This window comes from Panthera uncia, chromosome B1 (assembly GCF_023721935.1).
Source record: "Panthera uncia isolate 11264 chromosome B1, Puncia_PCG_1.0, whole genome shotgun sequence".
NCBI classification, from domain to species: Eukaryota; Metazoa; Chordata; class Mammalia; order Carnivora; family Felidae; genus Panthera; species Panthera uncia.
In genome coordinates this window covers 166,015,439-166,038,341 of record NC_064811.1, presented here as the reverse complement: position 1 = coordinate 166,038,341, position 22,903 = coordinate 166,015,439, and the positions used below count along the sequence as shown (strand labels likewise).

General features: G+C 36.3%; 1 protein-coding gene across 2 annotated transcripts in view; it reads right to left on the bottom strand.

Moving 5' to 3' along the window:
* Nucleotides 1–22,903, bottom strand: part of PPP3CC (protein phosphatase 3 catalytic subunit gamma) — a 98,578-nt gene that overhangs the window by 6,997 nt on the left and 68,678 nt on the right. For both annotated transcript variants that reach the window (XM_049631551.1, XM_049631550.1), the window contains exons 7-12: nucleotides 20,363–20,440; nucleotides 20,182–20,276; nucleotides 16,331–16,456; nucleotides 15,530–15,601; nucleotides 2,748–2,829; nucleotides 2,031–2,128 (exon numbers count right to left, since the gene is read on the bottom strand). In XM_049631551.1, coding sequence (XP_049487508.1) covers nucleotides 2,031–2,128; nucleotides 2,748–2,829; nucleotides 15,530–15,601; nucleotides 16,331–16,456; nucleotides 20,182–20,276; nucleotides 20,363–20,440 — 551 coding nt within the window. The remainder of the gene's footprint in view (nucleotides 1–2,030; nucleotides 2,129–2,747; nucleotides 2,830–15,529; nucleotides 15,602–16,330; nucleotides 16,457–20,181; nucleotides 20,277–20,362; nucleotides 20,441–22,903) is intronic.

Here is a 22,903-nt window from a genome sequence, read left to right as displayed (position 1 = left end):
ACTCTAAGTTGCTAATGCTTCGACTCCAGTTTTTGTGCCTAGAATTAATTGTCTTGCTTGACCAGATCTATGTCTATTCTGACAAATATCGATCTTTTCATTCCAGGATTCCATAAAGCCCTCTCCTTACAAGCCAGCACCCACACAATTTTTAGAACAGACACTCTGTTTGGATAGGTGACATGGCAGTGGAGTAGAACATGGCTTGTAGGCAGAGGCAAACTCCCTCTCTGAGACATTCTAACACCCAAAATTAAGGTATAAAATATACATTAGGTGAGGCATATCATGTGCACGAATCTGAAGTGAACAGCTCTATACGTTTTTATGTATGAATACACTTGTGTAACTACTACCCAGAGAGTGATACAGAATACCCCCACTACTCCAGAAGTCCCTTCTGCTCCTTCGGGGTCAATTAGTCTCCCACCAGAGGAAGTGCCATTCTATTCCGACTTCTATTACCATTTGGCTAGTTTGCCTATTCTTGAACATTCTGTAAACCAGACAGTCTGTGCCATTTTGTGCCTAGCTTTTTGAGTTTACCATAATGTCTGTGAGGTTCAACACTGTTTTTGCATGTATTCGTAATGTGATTTTTCATTGCTGTGTAGTATTCCATTGTATAAATAGAACACATTTATCTATTCTACTATTGCTGAACATTTGGGTTGTTTCCCGTTTGGGGCTATTATGAATAAAGCCACAGTGAATATTCTTATGCCTATCCTTTGGAGGACATACGCACTGATTCTCTTCAATATATGCCAGGTCTTATTGCTGGGTTGCAGGGTAAGACATAAGTTTTTGCTTTACTGCCCAACAGTTTTCCAAAGTGGCTGAACCAATTTCCAAGTACACCAACAATGTATCTAGTTCTCTTGTCCATAAATTCACCAACACTTGGTGTTATTAGACTTTTAATTTTAGCCATTCTGGTGAATATGTAGTGGCATCTCACTGCAATTTTAATATCTATTTCCCAGATAACTTTATTAAGCATCTTTTCATATGCTCATTGGCCATTTTGATACCCTCTTTTGTGAAGTGCCTGTTAATATCTTTTGACATTAAAAACATTAGTTGTGTGGGGCGCCTGGGTGGCTCAGTCAGTTAAGCATGTGACTTCGGCTCAGGTCATGATCTCACGGTTTATGAGTTCAAGCCTGGAGCCTGCTTTGAATTCTGTGTTTCCCTCTCTCTCTGCCCGTCCCCCGCTTGCACTCTGCCTCTCTTGTTCTCTCTCAAAAATAAACATTAAAAAAAATTACAGGGGCGCCTGGTGGGTCAGTCGGTTAAGCGGCCGACTTCAGCTCAGGTCATGATCTCGCGGTCCGTGAGTTTGAGCCCCGCGTCGGACTCTGTGCTGACAGCTCAGAGCCTGGAGCCTGTCTCAGATTCTGTGTCTCCCTCTCTCTGACCCTCCCCCGTTCATGCTCTGTCTCTCTGTGTCTCAAAAATAAATAAACGTTTAAAAAAAAAATTTTTTTTTTAATTAAAAAAAATTACAAAACAAAACATTAGTTGTGTTTTTCTTATTGAGTTTGTAGTTCTTTATATATTCTGAATTCAAGCCCTTTGTCAGACATACACATTGCAAAAAATCTTTTCTCAGTTAATGGCTTGCCTTTTCCCTTTCTTAATCATATATTTTTGTAAATAGAAATTCTTAAGTTTTTTTTTTTTTTTTTTTTTTTTTTTAGAAATTCTTAGTTTTATGGAATTTAGTTGATTTTTTTTCTTTTAAGGTTAGCACTTTTTGTGTACTATATAAGGACTTTTTATCTACCCCAATACTCTCCGTCCTTTCTTCCGGGAGTTTTATTGTTTTTATCTTTTATATTTAAGTTATAATTCATTTTGAATTAGTTTTCATATGTAAAGAAAAGAGTCAAGATTCACTTTTCCCCCAAATGGATGTCCAATTGCTCCAGTATCATTTCTTCAAAGAAGCCCTAATTTTAGATTTTATGTTGACTGCTGGGTAATGGGAGCACATCTTCCATGAAAGCAGTATTTCTCAGACTCACCTGTCTCAATAGTCTGCTTTCCTCCTGAGAGGACACCTAGAGGGAGTGTCCCTGTAGGCGTCAGGCCCTTGAGAGTCAGCACACTCTCACTCTCTTCCCTGCAAAGGAAGGTGAAAATCCTGCATTAACGCCAGGGTGTCCACCACTCGGCAGTTCAAAGATACTAGAAGGAAGTTAAGAAAGGATGCACAGAGATGGAGGACAGGTTCTCCTTCTTCCTACCCCTTCCCTGACCCAAAGAAACCGATGTTTTATGAAAATATTCCAATTTTAAACCACCAGCCAGTTCTTGCTTCTCAATTAGAGGTACTTAATAGGCAGCCGCTGTTCTAATGTTTCCCATATATCATACCATTTAATCCTCCTAATAACTGTATAAGGCAGGTCTTGTTATTGTCACTCTATTATAGACAAGGAAACTGAGGCTCCAAACCATTCAGCTAAGAAGAGGTAGAGCCAGGATGTGAACAGGCAATCTGGATCCAAGAATTCACACTAAATCACTCCATTCACTATACCTAAGCTTGTACCAAATGAATGTTTGCCAAAACATTTCTAGTTACTTTAGTAGATAGGTCAGATTCAATCTGCACTCCACTTTGAAGACCTATCCAATCGTACTACACTTTAATTCGAAAAAAAACTGTTCTGAAATCAACTTCTAATTGTCTCTCAAAATACTTTTATCCCATACTGTAATGACAGATTTATCCTCACCGCAGAATTGAAAAGACCCGTGCCATCTTCCCAATGGCTCTGATTTTATTCTTGATGATCTCCTTTCGAACTGTAGTGCCTCCTTAAAGAATACAAAGAATAAGTGAGTTAAAAGAATGTGTTAACAAGGTTAGTTTTAAAATATGCAGGATGAAGTATCTTTCTAACTTAAAGAAATTATTGTTTTAAAAAAAGAAATCAAGGCCTAAGTTTGTTTAAACAAACAAAAATCCCAGGAAGTTCTAAGGAACAAGAGAGAAAACAACCCAGAAGAAGGGGGGAAAAAAAGATGGAAGTAAAAATGGAGGGGTCACAACAAAGACAGACTGGATGGATCTATGAAAGGTAGGAACTTATTTGTGGTTCTGAAATGTAGAACACAGCAAAGAATGAAATATACACATAGACAAAGACAGTTGCTACAGCAAAGATCTCTTTTGCAAATGCTGTGGGCCACCTTAGGATGCAGGGTTTGGCCTGCCAAATGGCAAGTGATGATTCAAGCAGTTGTCTTCTGCATATATACAGCTAGCTCTCCTGAACTTAGCGAGGGCTACTTTCATTCTATAATCCTCACTTACTCACAGACTGGTGAGTTATTGCCTACCATAGACAACTGTGTGGTACAAATCATGATGATGGGTAAGGTCTTTATAAAGCAACATCAAAAAAAGTTACCACAACATTTTATGGCCTTTTCCCATCTATGATTCAGGAAACAGCTCACGTATGAGAAGCCAAGGTCCAGGCATGCACCAGGTGACCACATTCAAAAGTCAGAAAGAGAAACATGGTCTCTCCTTCCTCACCCTTCCAGCTCTCAATATCCTGCAGAATTATATGGCAGGTCCAGAGAAAACACTCACATTAAAACAGAAAGGGAGGATGGAGAGCCTGTCTGAAATTACTCAACTACAACTAAAAAGATCCAATAAAATTAATAGACTGTATGTGACAGACAGCGAGTAGTAAGCTCTTAGCACATTTTAGTCGGATACCTTTCCGATAGCTTGAAATGTAGTGATCTTCAGGGAGAAGAGACACCAAGAAACAAGGAGATGAAGATAGAAATATGAGAAGAGAAATTTAAGTTTACATGGAAGAGAGAAAAAAAATCAAAGTGAAATGCAATGAGAGAAGCAGGCTACTATCTTTATCAGCTCAGAAGAGACATCCTTGGTATCATGATAGAACATTAAATTACAAACTTCTTGTCAGCAGTTTTCCATTTCTTAAAGTTTATAGTTTTACATTATTTCACATCTGTTTTTATCTAACATATCCCATCCCCACAAATCATGAAGATAAAATTAGACAAAGAAAAAGATATTACTTAGGAAGCAAAACGATGCTGAAAACAAGGAACAAAAAACAAAGGACAGAATGAACAGCCTACAAATCTCGTAATAAGAGCAAGATGTTTTTGTTTAACGGATTCACTATCTTCCTATACCTTTTTGGAGATATTATAGGTTTTCCTTTTTTAAGTTTTATATTTTCTTGAGAATCTCAAGCTCATTCACATTGTTTTTTGCTGTTTGTATTGTTGTTTGAGTGACTCCAAGACTTTCCTGAGGTGGATGGTAATCCTTGGTGTCGGCTCCTGATTAGGAATGAGGGCCTAAAAGGCTCTCAGAGTTGCCAGGTAGACTGCAGACTTGGAGCTTTACAGGTTGTGATCAGGGTGAACTTTTGTTAGGGAATTCTCTTTATCAGTATTGAGGATGCACATGGCTGCTTAATTCACTGGTTTGGGGCCAGGTAATGATGCCCTCAGCTGTATTCCTAGCTCAGAAATTCTTTGGTTACACTTTTTTTAGAGATTAGCCTCCAGACCTGGAGGAGAGGCAACTGCCCAGTGGCAATTAGGATTTTAACTGCCTTTGAAACAGCTTCTACCCAGTTTTTTTTTTTTTTTTTTTTTTAGCTCAGTGCCCATCCCCTTACTCCCCCTAACCCAGTCCCCAATTCTAGAAACTGGTACTACCAATTCCTTTGCTTTTTGAGGATTCTGTGCTATAATTCAGCATTCCACATTACTTTAGCTTTCTTGAATTAGCTAAGTGAGGAACACAAATTATTCATGTTTCCCAGCTTCTAAAAATTCCTATAAAAATCTCCACATTTTTCTAGGTTTATCACTTTTTTATTGTGAGGTATGATAAACATACAGAAAAGTGCACAAAACAGATGTAAAATGTCTCTCTCTTCCCAAAGAAAATCACTCTCTTGACCTTTATTGAAATCACTTTCATGCTGTTCTTTATAGTTTTACCATGTAAGCGTGTGGGTATCCACAAACACTATGGTTTTCATTGTGTTTTAACTTTGTGTATTTGGAACAATCAAATATGTATTTCTGTGTCTGGCTTCTTTTGCTCAACATTATGTTTGTAAGACTGATCCATGTTTTGCCCATTGTAGTTCATGGTCATTATTGTATACAATTCCACCATATGAATATGCCACAATTTTCCTTTTTACTATCAGTGGTTATTTGGTCTAATTCCAATTTTTGGCTATTGTGAATTCAACTGCTATGAATATTCCTATGCGTTTCTCTTTACTGCTATTTCTGTTAAGTACATTCCTAGAATTAGAACGATCAGTTACAGGATATGTATATGTTCAACTTTGGATAAGTTAGATATTATCTACTAAAGTGGACGTACGAAGTTATATTTCAGTGTATGAGCATTCCTGCTGCTACACGTCCAGGCCAGCACTTGGTGTCATCTTTAATTCATCTTTAATTTTAGCCAATCTGGTGGGTGTATAGAATCAGCCAGTGTGGTTTTAATTTGCATTTTCACAATCACTAATGTGGATGGATATCTTTTTATATCTTCACAGACCATTTTGATATTCTCTTTTGTGAAGTACTTATTCAAGTCTCGTCTAACTGACCTGGAGTTCTTCATATATTCTTCAAGTGAGCTCTTTGTTGATTGTGTTGCAAATACCCTCTCCCACTTTGTACCTTGACTTTTCACACTCTTAAAAGGGTCTTTTGATAAATATAAATTCTTACTTTTAATGTAGTCCAACTTATCAATAGTTTCCATATGGTAAGTGTTTTCTGTGACCTGTATTTAAGAAATTGTCCTCTTCCCGCAAGGTCATGAAGATATTTTGTATTATAAATACTAGAGGCTTTATTTTTTTGCCTTTCATATATGAATTATTAAAAAAAAATTTTTTATGTTCATTTATTTTTGACAGAGAGACAGAGCATGAGTGGGGGAGAGGTAGAGAGAGAGGGAGACACAGAATCTGAAACAGGCTCCAGGCTCTGGGCTGTCAGCACAGAGCCCGATGCGGGGCTCGAACTCACAGACTGCAAGATCATGACTTGCACTGAAGTCGGACGCTCAACCGACTGAGCCACCCAGGTGCCCCTCATATATGAGTGTATTAATCTGTCTGGGATTTATTTTGTGTTTGAAATATGATATGGGTCAGGTTTAATTTTTTTCTCAGATATCCCCAAAACACTTATTAAAAATACCATCATTTCCCCACTACTCTGCAGTACCACCTCTGGTGTAAATCAAGTGTCCACAAATGCTGTGATGTTTCTGGATTCTCTATTCTGTTTCAGTGCCCATCTGTCCTTGCACTAATAATCCTAAATGCTCTAGCTTTGCAGTAAACCTTGATCTTCTTCAAGACTTAAACTATTTCCACACTAATTTTAGAACCTATCCTCAGCATTTTCATACAAATTTTAGAATCTATCCTCAGTATTTCCATATAAATTTTACAGTCAAATGGTCTGTTAATAGTTGACTTTGTACTGAATCCACAGATCAATTTGGGAATAACATATCTTTACAATATTGAGTTTTCCAAAACTCAATGTACATTTTATTTCTTTCCATTTATTTAGATCTCCTTTAATTTCTCTAATAATGTTTTATAGTTTGTTGCTTAGAGGTATCACATACCACTTGTCAGATTTATTGTTAGGGAGGATATTGCAAATGGCACCTTTAAAATTTCATTTTGCTTGTTGCTGGTAATGGAAACACAAATGATTTTTGCTTACTAACTTTGTATCCAGCAGCTACATGCCCTTGTTGATTTTAACAATCTATAAATTCCTTTGAATTTTCTCTATACACAGTCAAATCACCTATAAATAATGATAGCTTTGTTTCTCTCTTTCTAATCTTTATACCCTATGTTGCTTTTTCTTGCCTTATTATAATGGGTATAACTTCTTTTTCTTTTTTTTTTTTAAACGTTTATTTATTTTTGAGATAGAGAGAGACAGAGCATGAATGGGGGAGGGTCAGAGATAGAGGGAGACACAGAATCTGAAACAGGCTCCAGGCTCTGAGCTGTCAGCACAGAGCCTGACGCGGGGCTCGAACTCGCGGACCGCGAGATAATGACCTGAGCTGAAGTCGGACGCTCAACCGACTGAGCCACCCAGGCGCCCCTACTGGGTATAACTTCTAATGCGGTATTATATGGAGGTATTAATAACTGACATCCTTACCTGTTCCCAATCACCAAGAAGAACTTTCAACATCTTGCCATATGATGTTTGCAATAGGCTTTTATAAATATGTTAAAGAATTCCTCTCCAAGCCTAGATTAATGGATCTATTGCAAAAGAAGGATGAATCTTACCTAAAGCTATCTCTACATCTATGGTTTTTAATGCAGTGAATTATATTGATTTTTTAAATAAAATTTTTATTTTAGAATAGTTTTAGACATTCAGCAAAGTAGTGAAGACTCTACGGAGTTCACATACACCCCTCTCGCAATTTCCACTAGTATTAAGATTTTACATTAGTAATACTGATTAAATTTTTAATGTTAAATCTTCCAACTTGGTTGGGAGGCAGAATTCTTTTATGTATATTGCTAGTTTCAATTTGATGATGTTTTGTTTAGGATTAACGTCCTTTCACATTTTAGGATCACAGTTATACTAACCTCACTAAATAATAGGGGAGCATTTCTTCTTTTTATTCTCAGGAAGAATTTGTTTAAGATTGATGTTGTTTCTTTCTTAAATGTTTGGTAAATCTGTTGGTGAAGTTATCTTCACCTGGAATTTTCTTCATAAAATTTTTTTTAAATTACAGATCCTGTTTCTTGGTAGGACTGTAATTATTAAGATTTTCTATATGGTGTCAGTTTGGGTAAGTTACGTTTTTCAGGAATCCGTCCATTTCATCTAAGTTTTAAAATTCACTGGTATAAATTTATTCTCATTATTTTTTTTTAAATGTTTATTTATTTTTGATGGGGGTATGGCACAGAGAGAGAGGGAGACACAGAATCTAAAATAGGCTCTAGGCTCTGAGCTGTCAGCGCAGACCCTGACAAGGAGCTCGAACCTATGAACTGGGAGATCATGACCTGAGCCGAAGTCAGATGCCTAACCCACTGAGCCATCCAGGCACCCCTATTCTCATTATTTTCTTAATGTCTATAGGGTCCGATGTCTCCATTTTGTTTACTTGGTAAGTCTTACCAGGGATTTATCAATTTTATTAAGTCTCTTTTAAGAGCACAATTTGGTTATTACTGCTTTTCTGTATCTTTTTTCCTATTTTGTAACAATATTCTTTTTATTTCATGACATCTATTTTCTTTAGGCGTAAAGTGCTATCTACCTTTTGTCAACTTTTTGAGATAGATGCTGATTTTCTGCCTTTCTCCTTTTCCAAATATGTATTTAAAGCTATAAATTTTCCTCTAAGCATGGCTTTAGATACATCCAATTTTTGTTTCCCCCCCCCAAGTTTAAATCGGTTTGAGTTTAAGCACTGATTTTATACTACAAATGTAGTATAAGATGAACTAAATTTACAACTTAATTTGTTCATGGAAGATGCCTTAAAAAAACATTGCAACTAAGACGTATGCAAGATTTTATATGCATTTTGGAAGAACTCACACAGAAGCAGCTGATTAGTCATTAAGCTTGACCACTTTCGCATCTTTTGGTCAGTTCACCACAGTCATGACAGAGGAGAGTCACTCGGACCTTGCTGTACACACTGAACCATTCTGGGTGATGATTCATCTTCTCTGCTTCAAGGGCAACTCAGGACATGAAGCCAAATGCCTGATTAAAATTTTTGAAGGAGGGGCACCTGGGTGGCTCAGTCAGTTAAGCGTCCAACTCTTGATTTTGGCTCAGGTCATGATTCCACGGTTCTTGAATTTGAGCCCCGTGTGGGGCTCTCTCTGTTAGAGGTGTGGAGCCTACTTGGGATTCTCTGTCTTCCTCTCTCTGCTCCTCCCCCTCACACATGCTCTCTTTAAACAAACAAACAAACAAACTTAAAAATAAAAATTTTAAAGAATTCTTTGTAGATGGCATCTCTTTCACTTAATTCTGACCATCCTGTTACTTTAAGGTCAAGTATAACTTACTTCCTCTCTTCTGCTGTCAACCAGTTAGCATCTGCTGACATGGCCACAAGGTTTAGGCTCCAGTCCCAAACCCAGGCCTGCCTGGTGTGCTGCCTGTCCTCAAGTTTTAATATGTACTACTTTTCATAGTCATTCAGCTCAAAATACTTTCAAATTTTCAACGTCATCTGCTATTTGATTCATTGGTTATCAAGTGTGTTTGTGTGTGTGTGTGTGTGTGTGTGTGTGTGTATACTTAAAAAAATTTTTTTCCCAATGTTTATTTATTTTTGAGAGACAGAGAGAGACAGAGCACAAGCAGGGGAGGGGGAGAGAGAGAGGGAGACATAGAATCCAAAGCAGGTTCCAGGCTCCGCACTGTCACCACAGAGCCCAACATGGGGCTCGAACTCACAAGCCATGAGATCAAGACCTGAGCCAAAGTTGGACGCTTAACTCACTGAGCCACCCAGGCGCCCTGTATACATTTTTTTTTTTTTTTAAGTAAGCTCTAGGCCCAACATGAGGCTTGAACTCATGATGCTGAGATCAAGAGTCGCATGTTCTATCAACTGAGCCAGCCAGGAGCCCCTATCATGTATATTCTTAAATCTCCCAATATTATGAGGGTGCTCTAGATTGTCTTTTTGTTACTGATTTATATATTAACTGCATGTGGTCAAAGAACATAGTCATTATGATTTTAATCCTTTGATGTCTGAAACTTGCTTTTAGCTCTGTAAATTTTTGTAAATGTTATGTGTATTTGAAAAGAAGGTGTATTCAGCACCTGTTGGATGCAGTGTTCTTTATGTCGGTCAAGTTCATTAATTACATTGTTCTAATTTTCTACGATCTTCCTAATTTTGTCTGTCTGCTTATTCCATCAATTACTGAGAGGTATGTGTTAAATTCTCCTACTACCCACTGTGAATATTTTTATTTCTCATTATACTTCTGTTATTTTTCATTTTATATATTATGAAGCCGTATTATTTAATTGTATATACATTTAAAATTGTTACATCTTATTTTTTAGATTCTACTTCATGTAATATTACTCTATCTGTAACAACTTTTCTTTGGTTAGTACTTGCATGATATTATTTATTCTTCTCCTTTTACTTATAAACTTTCTGTATCCTTATGCTGTGAACTTGTCTCTTATAAAACATAAAGTCTGGGGTGTGGCTCAGTCAGTTAAGTGTCCAACTCGTGATTTCAGCTCAGGTCATGATTTCATGGTCATGGGATCAAGCCCCTCAGTGGGATTCTCCTGGGATTCTCTCTCTCCCTTCTCTCTCTGTCCCTCCCCTGCTCGAGCACATGCCCTCTCTCTCAAAATAAATAAATAAAGTTAAAAAACAAACATAAAATTTAAAAAAATCCTACTTGATAATTTGTCTTTTATCCATTTACATTTAATAAAATTTCTGAAACATTTACCATGATAATTTATTCTATTTATCTTACTGTTATATGTACCTTTCCTCCCTTCTTGCATTCTTCTGGATTATTTTTCTATTGTTCCACTTTTTCTAAAACTTGAAAGTTACATACTTTTTTTTTCTAATGTTTATTTTTGAGAAAAAGAGAGAAAGTGGGGGAGGGGCAGAGAGAGAGGGAGGCAGACAATCTGAAGCAGGCTCCAGGCTCTGAGCTGTCAGCACAGAGACTGACGTGGGACTTGAACTCACGAACTGCAAGATCATGACCTGAGCCGAAGTCAGATGCTTAACCAGCTGAGCCACCCAGGTGCCCCTTGAAAGTTACATACTTAAAAAAACTCTCTTTTCTTGAAAGTTACTCTAAATTGTAACACCCATTTCTTACCAAAGTATGACATGTTTTGTTTTGTTTTGTTTTAGAAGTTTATTTATTTATTTACTTGGTAATCTCTACACCGAACTTGGGGCTTGAATTTACAACCCCAAGTTTTTTTGTCATCCAAAGTACTTTTACTATGATGCGTTTAAGATGTTATTGTTATTTTTTAAATTCATTCTGCTTTGGTTTACAGAGCTTCTTCAACCTATAGCTTAATGTCTTGACAAATTTAGAAAATTTTTATCCATTCTCTCTTTAAATAATGATTCTGTCCCTGACTCTATCTCTTCTTTGGGACTCTAAACACACAGATGATATGCCTGTTCACTGTATCCTCTGTCTCTTAGGCTTTCTTTTTGGTATTTTATTTTTTCTTTTCATGATTCATTCATTCTAGATTGTTTTTTTCTGACTTCTTACCTAGTTCATTTATTCTCAGTTTAAGCTTTATTGAATCTGTTAATTCATCTGTCCAGAGTTTTAAATTTTATTTTACTTTTCCTTCCTAGCATTTTCTTTTGGTACTTGATCAACTCTGCTACATCTCCTTTTATAATTCACAATTCTTTGCCAAAATTTTCAACCTAGTTTTTTTTTTTAAGTTTATTTACTTATTTTTGAGAGAGAAAGAAAGCACAGGTTGAGGAGGGGCAGAGAGAGAGAGAGAGAGAGAGAGAGAGAATCCCAACTAAGCTCTGCACTGTCAGTGCAGAGCCTGATGCAGGGGTCAAAATCACAAACTGTGAGATTGTGACCTGAGCTGAAGTCTGATGCTTGACCAGGTGCCCCTTCAACCTAGTTTTTTATGATCTTGAATACAGTAATCATTGTTTTGGTTTTGTTTTTAGCACAGTTACTTTATTTTAAATGTTTTTTATTTTATTTACTTTTGAGAGAGAGAGAGCGAGCAAGCAGGAGAGGTGCAGGGGGTTTGGGGACAGAGGATCCAAAGCAGGCTTCTCACTGACAGCAGACAGCCCAATGTGGGACTTGAACCCAAGAACCATGAGATCATGACCTGAGCCTAAGTCGGACACTCAACCGACAGAGCCACCCAGGAGCCCCTAGCATAGCTATTTTAAAGTTCAGTCTGATAAAGCCAATGTCTGGAGAATCTGGCATCTGTTTTTATTTTTTGCTGTTTCTGCTGGTTCTCATTCATGTTGTTCTATCTCCTCATATGCCTAGTTATTTTGGTTGTGAGCCACGTATTATATTTGAAAGGCTATTTGTAGGAATTTAAGGTCCTACATGATGTTATCTTAGCCTAGAGAGGTTTGCTTTTGCCAGGCGCCTGCAGCTACTTTATTTAAATTTCGTGGATTGAAATGATTTGAAGGTAAACTGTAGTCCCTTTGAGGGCTGTTCTATTTCCAGTTCACCCTTACCTTTACTTACATGGATGCGACCTTCTGGGATCCCAAACCAATGAGGAGAAACTTACCAGCACTCACATCATCCTTAGCAAGCCATGAGCCCTAACTTTTTAGCTTCTATCAAGAGGGCTGCTCAACCTCTTACCCTCTCTTTTGAAATTCATTATCTCCAGGAGACAAATAGTCCCAAATGTTGGTTTTACCTCTCTGGATTTATGCCTTTTTCCAGATCTCAACTTGGTAATTATTTTACTTTGTTAGCTTTCTGAATGCCTTTAAAGCAAATTTTACAATCCTGTGTGTAGCTTTTGCAGTGATCTTAAGTCAGGGTTGATTTACACTATCTAGTCTGATATTACTAAAGTGGAAATCCTTAATTTATATCACTTAAATAAAACCAAAATTGTATTGTGGTTTTAGTGTGGTTTCAGGAAGGAATGGAATTAGAGGTGTGTTCAATTCACCATTATAACCTAGATGGTTATTCTTTGTTTCCTTTCAGAAAAAAAATTAAAAAGCATGTATCAGCTGATATCTTTACACCCTGTAAAAAATGAGAATGACAGGATTCTATTCATTCACTCTTGAACTTAACAGAATATCTAATAAATTTTCCATATTAGCACTGATAGCCTTACTCCATTCTTTTTTTAATAGTTGCCCTTCATATCACTGAATCTAACTCAACAAATATTTACTTTACCATGCTCACTGCACTACACTTGGCTTTAGGGCTATACTGGTAAGCCCTAAAACCAAAAACCAATTGTGTCCCAGCATTCAGGGAATTGACAGTTGAGTGGGAGTAAAATATATTAATCTTACAATAATATAAATAAACGCAAAATTACAACTCTATCAAATGCTAAGGAGAGGTACAGGTTGATATGAGACAGCCTGACAGGGGTATTGGATCTAGTCAGGGAGGTCAGAAATGTCTTCCATGAGGATGTTACAATAAGCTGAATAAGAGCTGACTAGAAGAGAATGGGACAAAGGAGGTTTGCATGAAGAAAATAATATTCTATGTAGAGAATCAATCATATGGATATGATTCTATGTAGAGAATCAATCATATGGATATCATAATTGAATTACCCACCTCTCCACTGAGGGACATTTAGATTGCTTTGAATCTGTTGCTATTATAACAATTCTTTAATATATATATTTGCAATTTTGTAATATATATATATTTGCAATCCTTTTATATATATATATATATATGCAATTTTTGGCATAATTTTATAAGCATACCTTTATGATCAAGAATCCTTTCTTAATACATATAATAGAGTTCACAATAACTTCCATGTCCACTTAAATTTGAATATAAATTCTACTAGATCTATTTCTTCCTCTTCCTCCAACTTAAATTCTTTATTTCGTTTTAATTTTCCTTGTCTGTACTCTTCCCTCACAAAGAATTGGTTCCTTCTAGTGATCTCTTATCTTACATAAAGTTACTCACAAGCTATGCTCCATCTGCTCCTCACCTTCACTGTGGAATCTAAAACATAAATATGTTTAAGACTCTATCTGCCCAAAGTAGGCTAGGCTTTCCCCGACGTAGATAATTTATCCTAACAGTTGAGTGAATCACTTTAGCACACAGCTTGGAAAACGAGACAGCCAGAGTTTTGAACTCAGGTACCACCATCTTTCCAAAATCTTCTGCATTCTCAGATAAGTTGGGACCTAACTTTAAAATCAACCCTCGGGGCGCCTGCGTGGCTCAGTCAGTTAAGCATCCGGGTTGAGCGTCCAACTTCGGCTCAGGTCATGATCTCGCGGTTTGTGAGTTCGAGCCCCACGATGGGCTCTGTGCTGACAGCTCAGAGCCTGGAGCCTGCTTTAGATTCTGTGTCTCCCTCTCTCTGCCCCTACCCTGCTCACATTCTGTCTCTGTCTCTCTCAAAATAAATAAACATTAACAAATATATATTTAAAATCAAACTTCTCACAACACCCTAGGAAAAAAATACGTGGCTACATATATAACAAAATGTTACTACATAAAGATCCCTCACGCCCACAGGCCAATAAGCAAAGCAAAAAACAAAAAAATGTGCACATAACCCAGTAGGAAAATGGGCAAAAGGTATGCATTGACAAATTCACAAAAGAAAAACATATATGGTCAACAAATACAACAAAAAATGTTCATTAGTCATCATAAAAATACAAATTAAAATATAAAAAGCACCAGATTATAAAAACTATAATTGGAGAGAGCACTATGAACTATGCATCACACACAAAAAATATAACCTAGTACAACCTTTCTAGAGGTTATCTGTATCTGATTTAAATTATGATTTCTAGAAATTTATCCTATGAAAATAATCAAGAAAATGTTATTCTCAACATCCTAATATTGCTTCCTTTCTTTCATACCATATATCAACATCTGACTTGCACTTATCTATTGTTTCTCTTTCTTCCACTAGAATATAAGTTTATTGTATGCAAGGACCCAAACAGTACTTGCCATATATTAGGCATGTGATGAATAGTGGTTGTTGACAGAATGTATAAAGATTTATCTTTGAGAATTTTCCAAACTGTGGGGTTTTAAAACAAAAATGTTGGAAAAATCCAACATCCAACAGCAGGGGACTGATTAAAACAAAAATTTATCAACAAGGACAACTATATAACTGTTAAAAATTAGTCTACAAAAAAACTATAGGGGCACCTGGGTGGCTCAGTTGGTTATGCATCTTGACTCTTGATTTTAGCTCGGGTCATGATCTCATGGTTTGTGAGTTCAAGCCCCACATTGGGCTCTCTGAATGTCCAGTGCAAAGCCTGCTTAGGATTCTCTCTCTCCCCTCTTTCTGTCCCTCCCCTGCTTGCACTGTCTCTCTCTCTCTCTCAAAATAAATAACTATAAATGTTTGTGATACTATTATATGACCTCATTTTTGTTAAAAAGAAAAAATGGGAAAATATATGCAAAGATAAAAGACAGGTAACACAATATCACATCAAGATGTGAACAGTGGATATCTATGAGATGGCAGGATTATAGGTAACTTTTTTGTTCTTACTTACGGTTTCCTGTATTTTTCAAATTTAATTTTTCTGGAACGAACATAATTCTTTTTTAATAAGTCAAAAAAATTATTCAAAACGAACTAAAACCAAAACCAAACTTCTTCATTTCTAGTTCAAATGAGAAAAAGGCAAGTTTACCTTCAATTTCATCTTCGGAAATCAATTCATCATCAGAGCATATGTTGAGAACGTTAACCAGCATCTCTGTGACTATACAATAAGACAAAATAACCCAAAATTTATACAATTATTAAGGTACTTTCTCTATAATGATGTGGCTGTCTAAACATACATGTTAAATAAACATAGACAAAAATGATTTGTCATTATGCTACTAAGAGTATTCATAAAGAGTAGCATTAAATCTAGACCTTCGGGTTTATATAGAATTTGGGGAAGTTACTTGCTTTGATGAAAGTTCGGTCTTGATGATTCTATTGCATTAATTACTTGATTTCATGAGACTGCTGTCCAGAACCTCTTCCTCACTGATATGTACATGAAAAGATTTCTTCCCATTTTACAAAGAAGTTAAGCCACCATGTCTATGTCCAACAGACTTATTTTATATTTGCATAGCTTATTTGTATAGGTGCACAAATGAAATTCTAAGGACAGTATTTTCTTTTTAAATATCTTTACCACTGAAGAAATCCCTGAAGGAATGGTGTAGTGACTTATGTTATTTTAACATCTTGATCACAGTAGGATAGCTATTTTAAGTTGATATTTACAATAAGAAGAATATAATCGACTAGAACTTTAACTTAAAAACCAAGTACCATTTAAAAACCTTTGTAGAGAACAAAGAAAATTCGAAAATACTTCTTATAACTTTAAGAAAAACATTTCTGAACCATCAGGAGACTCATGCAAATATAAAAGTGTACTCCATCACTAATTAAGACAACTGATAGCCCAGATGCTTTAGTTCCTTACCTTTTTCCCCAACAAAAGGCAAAGACCACGTGAAAACATCCATAAAGTTTGGAAGCCAGTAGGGGTGTGGAGAACAGTTAAACTGCCTGATATTCATGACATTGTTTTCATATTTTAACACAGCAGCTAAAAAGAAAAAAGCAAGAGAATCTGGCACAGAGGAACATGACACAGCAACTGGCATGCTTCATACAGCTGCATACCTACTAAACAGAATTCAGGAACTTACTCTCCATTTGTAAATTCAGGCCTCGGTATTTAAGAGCAGATGGAAAATCTTAAAGCATTTTATACACCTCATTCTTTTAAGAATTACCCCAAGGAACAAAGTTATCTGAAGATCCCATATAATAAAAGTACAAAAGAAACTGAGCTCTGAAACTTCAAAGGGCCACTGCACAGTAACCATGTATAGAAATCTCAGGTTCCACATTAGAAAAATGTTGTCATAATTTCCCTTTATAGGCCAAATGGTTACAATTACAGCTCTCTTTTGAAGGCAAACATTTTTCATTAAATGAACACAGCCTATTTTGCTAGTCATTATCCAGAGCCAAAGATTTTATAAACTCTGGGAGTTTATAGCATAGCAATTATCAATTCACAGTGGGGGATACAGATGGTAAACTTAGAGCAATTTACAAGGCTCAAAAGTAGATTAAATAATCTACATATATAAAGAGGATTAAAACAGCCATCTCCCCTATACACAGCCAGTATATTGCTAGCACTGTATAAATGTTTAAATTAACCAGTTTATTTATTTGTACACATACTTTGGTACCAAACTCATTTTCTTTATATTTTAAAAGTTTTGAAATCCAATTTCTTGGACTTCACCATGAGCAAAAGTACTGTGATGTTGTTTGCATTATTCTCTTTACTCTTATTGTGATCATAAATAGAATCGGGTATGAAGTACTCCAGAAATGAGATACAGGTCATTCCCTGGTTCCCGTTTCTTTGCTTATTAAATGATTGCCTAGTGTGCTCAAAATGTAAGTTACTGGCTGTCTAAAATGTACATCATGAAGAAAATACATGAAAGTAAGATTGCCTGCTCTTAAAAACCTGCCACTAGATACAATGTTTTCATGTATATGTATTTTATTATGCACATATTTTACTCAATAATTCCCTCAATCTACACAGGAAAAAAGAGGTGAAAGGTGGGTCTTTACAGTGGATAATTATAAATGAAAGGATAAAAAAAATTGTTTTTGTGTACATTTCCAGTGGAAACAAAAAAATAGGGATAGAAATCTTCAAAAATTATGACTTAAGGATCTTTCACATAATCATTGGAACTAAGAATTGCTTGTTGGTACCAATATGCAAGAAAGAAAAGCAACAGAAGAAGAGAGAGAAAAAGAAAAGGGGAAGTGAATTGTCTTGCAAGACAAGTGGTCTTGTCTTTCAAGAAAAGAAGTACTTCTGTGGAGAGTAATTGAGTACCAGCAGACATTGGTTCAGATGCCACATTTTCTTTTTCCTAAAAAAAAAATGTGAGAAAAAGCAAGGAAAATAAGAATGTTTCAAGATAAAGTTACCAGTTATATCAAAGTCAACAGAAAATTCCAGTAAACTGGACTGTGACTTTAAAAGTTTGCTAAAGGAATAATTAAGATCAATACCAGGTTAGAATGGGCCAAAAATGAGCTGGTGTTCAGTGAGTCAGTAAAATGACTGCTGTTTTGGGTGGCACGTTTTAGTTGAGCACACCAATAAATCCACCGTGCAGTCAAGAGACACACTTACCAGCTGAGGTCTAAAAAGGGAGAAGGGACAGTCTTCATCACAAATATGAGGACTATAGCCACTAAGTGTCCTTGAAGAAGTTACCAACACAAGCAACACACACCATTCACAATGGAAGAAACAAGAAAAAAACTGAGTCTCTAATATATTGGGCATATTAGGAAGAAGGAAATAAGAAACAATGGAGTTAGGGAGAAGCTGAGTGTTGTGGCTAGGTAGCTAAGACTCAGAAAAGAATGACGAGATGTAAAGAACTATACGGCTGGGGGAGAACTTAAGCCAAAGAAGTGTTTTTAAAAATGAATAGGAAGCCACTGAAGGACACACTGAGATGACTGATTCAAATCAGATTGAAATGAGATGTGCCATTCCATAGTTTCCCTTTACACAGGCTCAGGTTATGTAGTGAGTATACTGTGGACTGCTTTTAAACTTGACTCCCCACCTGCATATACAAGGTATGACTATAAAGTAATGAGACTTAAGAAACCACCAACTACAAACACACCAGACCTTATATATGAGATGAGTGTGGTCCTTTGACATAGTCATACGAGGCACAACTGTAAAATGTTATAGTATTACAGCAATGTAGAGTTTCATGGATGCTTTTTAATATTTATTTTTATTATTCCAACCTATCTTCAACAACCCTATATGGCAGGTATTTTAAAGATACACTGAGGCTCAGAGAAGTTAAATATCTTATTAATGTGAAATTAAGTGTCATGTTTACTGTGGACTGAAAAGTGAAGCAGGGCTACACTAGATCTTCTGACTCAGCTTATTAGTGCTCTTTTCAATACACCTTGCTGCCTTACCATATATTTAATCCAAAGATGCTGCCATTACTCAAAACATTTTTGGAACTCCTCTTGTGGAATTGCCTCCAGACCCATTTTATAAGCAACACAAGAAAAACCAGTCTCATTACCCTATAATCATACCTTGTTTCTGACCCCAAATGGTACCATCTAGCTTGATCACTCACCTTATTCACCAGTCTTGACTCCGAATAACTTTTGGCTGTTCCAAAAATCAAATCCACCCTCAAAGGACGAAGGTTTCCCATCACTGAGGATAATCAAAAGAATGTGTCGCAGATTCTGAAGGCAATGCCAAAAGAGGAGTTCCAAAAACGTTTTGAACAATGGCAGCATTGTTGGAATAAGCGTGTAGCTTCCCAAGGTAACTACTGTGAAGGGACAATACTCACTTGGATATATACGTTCTGGCATGTTTGTATTAAAGTTCTATTATTTTATAGTCATACTTTATAAACAACAGAATAGTTACAGAGGATGTTACAGAGGATATTACAGAGGAAGTCTGCCCTGCTACAAAACTTACAAACTATGAATCTTAAAAAATTAAAAAAAAAAAAAAAAAGAAAGAAAGAAAAAGAAGATTTCAGGGCACCTGGCTGGCTCAGTCAATAGAGCATGTGACTCTCAATCTCAAGGTCATGAGTTCAAGGCCCACATTGGGCATACTTAAAAAGAAAAAATTTCAATAGGATAAAGTCTTAGAATGAGAACTTCTGGATTGAAGGCATATTTATATTTAATCCTCTTTTTTAATATGGGAAATTGAGGTTTAGAAAAATTACATGACAGACCTAAAGTTACTACTAGTTTCTGGCAGGGATTGGACTAAAATGATTTTTCTTAATTTTTTATGGTATTCACTCTGCCTGTACCATTCCTCAAGAAAACCAAAAACAGCTTAATAATGTACAAACATTAAAACACCAAACAGTGACATTTTATTGAGGTACTGTTACAAATAAATTCACCAAAACTAGTAATTTATGGTGACTATTCTAACTTGAACCTGAAGTAATTTATTTGTCTTAGATTTTGATTCAGGAGTACAAATCAAACCTATTATTTATTTACAGAGCCCAATACTCCTTAGGAAATGAAAACCAAGCAGTAGCCTAAATTCTAAGTTTCTTGGCCTTTGTTTCAACTAAGACCTCTTTTCTTTTTATTTAAAATTTACATATGTTTTAAAACCACACACACATATGATTAAACTAGAGCTCACATTTACTCACAAATTCAAACTCAAATATCGCTGGACTCTTTTACCTTTATTGTTATAGACATCTAGGTAATTGGGGGCAGAGAAAATTGTAATGAGTGATGGAAAGCCTGTTGTTTGGCTCTTCCTGTACATTCGATACCTGGAAGAGAAATAACAGTCCGTCTGTCTTAATAATAAAGGCAAAAACTCCACAGTGATATCTGGTACAGTATAAATCTAACTTACCCAGCATCTTGGGCTTCATGGGCTCTGATTATTGATAACAAATTATTGTTCTGCAAAAATTCACAAACTGCAGGGTAACTGGAATAGAAAATTAGAAAATATAAATCCAGAACTAAAACAACTGTTTTTTAATAGGAGGAAGGGGAAAAGTCAAGACGACATTAGTTGAATTTGTTTCAAAAAGGCAGGTTTTTGACATACCACTGGACTTTTATTGTTTGTCTGATTGTTCGTTTATTTGAGAGACAGAGAGAGAGAGCAAGCAGGGGAGGGGCAGAGAGAGAGGGAGACAGAATCTGAAGCAGGTTCCAAGCTCTGAGCTGTCAGCACAGAGCCTGGCGCAGGGCTCAAACCCACAAACCTCAAGATTATGACCTGAACTGAAGTTGGATGCTTAACCGACTGAGCCACCCAGGCACCCCACCACTGAACCTTTATTTATGGCTTAGCAATCATCACTGTTTTTCTACTTCATGAATATAACTCATTCCAGATCAAATATACAGGTAACAGATAACCTTACGACAGAAAAAAAGCTCCCTTATCTTTTAACTGTTTTTGTCTTAATCCATAATAATACAAAACCAAAACTTTTCTTTGTGTCTTGATATAAAAAAAAGTACCAGGGAGAGGGAGAGAGAGAGAGAGAGAGAGAGAGTGAGTGTATGTGTGGTGTGAGAGAAAGAGAGACAGAGAAAGATTATTAGTTGCTAAAAATTGAATATACAATTTTCAAACTGTCAAATGGTTTGAAAAGTTAAAGAATCTACTAACGGCTTCACAGGTAATATCTATGCCAAATTAATATTATACAGGAATATTTTAGGAGTAAATACAAATATTACACCCAACCGTATTCTAATGAAAGGTCTGATATTTACATCTGCTCCTAACATTCTCTTTCAGTAATGTTATCTTTCTACATTTAGAAATACCTGATAGGAAGAACTGGAAAATACCAAATTATCCTGGAATTATCCAAGTGTTAATTATTTACCTTATCATTATTTATTTTGAGAGAGAGAGAGAGAGAGAGAGAGAGAGAGAGCGCACTAGCATGGGAAGGGCAGAGAGAGAGGGGGAGAGACAGAATCCCAAGCAGGCTCAGCATTGGCAGTACAGAACCCAGTGCAAGGCCTGAACCCACAAACTGTGAGATCATGACCAAGAATCATGAGCTGAGACCAAGAGTTGGATGCTTAACCCACTGAGCCACTCAGGTGCCCCAATTATTTACTTTATGTTTAAATCTTTGTTTCTTATGATGCTCATTAGAAAATATTAACTTTTAAAATAGATTGTACATTCATTTGGTATAAAATTGAAAGATACAAATGATTATACAATGAAATACCTCCCTTCTCTCGTTTTTTTTTAAATTTATTTATTTATTTTTAGTAATCTCTACACCCAACATGAGGCTCAAACTCTCAACCCCAAGATCAACTGAGCCAGCTAGGCACCCAAATGCCTTCCTTCTTCCTACATCTAGCTTCCAGCTACCCTAGAAACAACCAGTGTTCCTAGTTTCTTTGAGTACTCTTTAAAAGATGTTCTACAGGCATGCCTTGGAGATATAGTTGGTTCTGTTCCATACCACCACAACAAAGCAAATATCAAAATAAAGTGAGTCAAATGAATTTTTTTGTTTCCCAGTGCATGAAAAAGTTACGTTTACACTATACTGTAGTCTATTGAGTGTGCAATAACATTATGTCTAAAAAACAATGTACATATCTTAATTTAAAAATATTGCCAAAAAATACTAACCATAATCTGAGATTTCAGTGGTTTTAATCACTGATCACAGATCACCATAACAAATATAATAACAATTTAAAAAGTTTGAAATATAGGGAGAATTACCAAAATGTACACAGGGACATGAGATGAGCAAATGCTTTTGGAAAAATAACACCAAGAGACCTGCTCAACACAGGATTGCCCCAACCTTCAATGTGTAAAAAAACTCAGTATCTATGAAGTACAATATAGCAAAGTGCAATAAAACGAAGTATGCCAGGATTTTGTATCAGTGTACAAAGGTTTTTTTTTTTTCTTTTTTATTTTTTTTATTTATTTTTTTTTTAATTTTTTTTTTTTCAACGTTTTTTATTTATTTTTGGGACAGAGAGAGACAGAGCATGAACGGGGGACGGGCAGAGAGAGAGGGAGACACAGAATCGGAAACAGGCTCCAGGCTCCGAGCCATCAGCCCAGAGCCTGACGCGGGGCTCGAACTCACAGACCGCGAGATCGTGACCTGGCTGAAGTCGGACGCTTAACTGACTGCGCCACCCAGGCGCCCCTTTTTTTTCTTTTTTAAAAACAGCTTCACTGTATAGTCTGGCACATTCCATTGTCTGAATGTACCACAAGGTATTTAACTAGTCTTCTATTGAACATCTAGATTGTTTTAAATCTTTTATCATAAATAATAGAGCAGTGAGGGGCGCCTGGGTGGCTCAGTTGGTTAAGTGTCTGGCTTAAGTGTCAAAATTAACAGCATGGAGCTTGCCTGGGATTCTCTCTCTCTGTCCC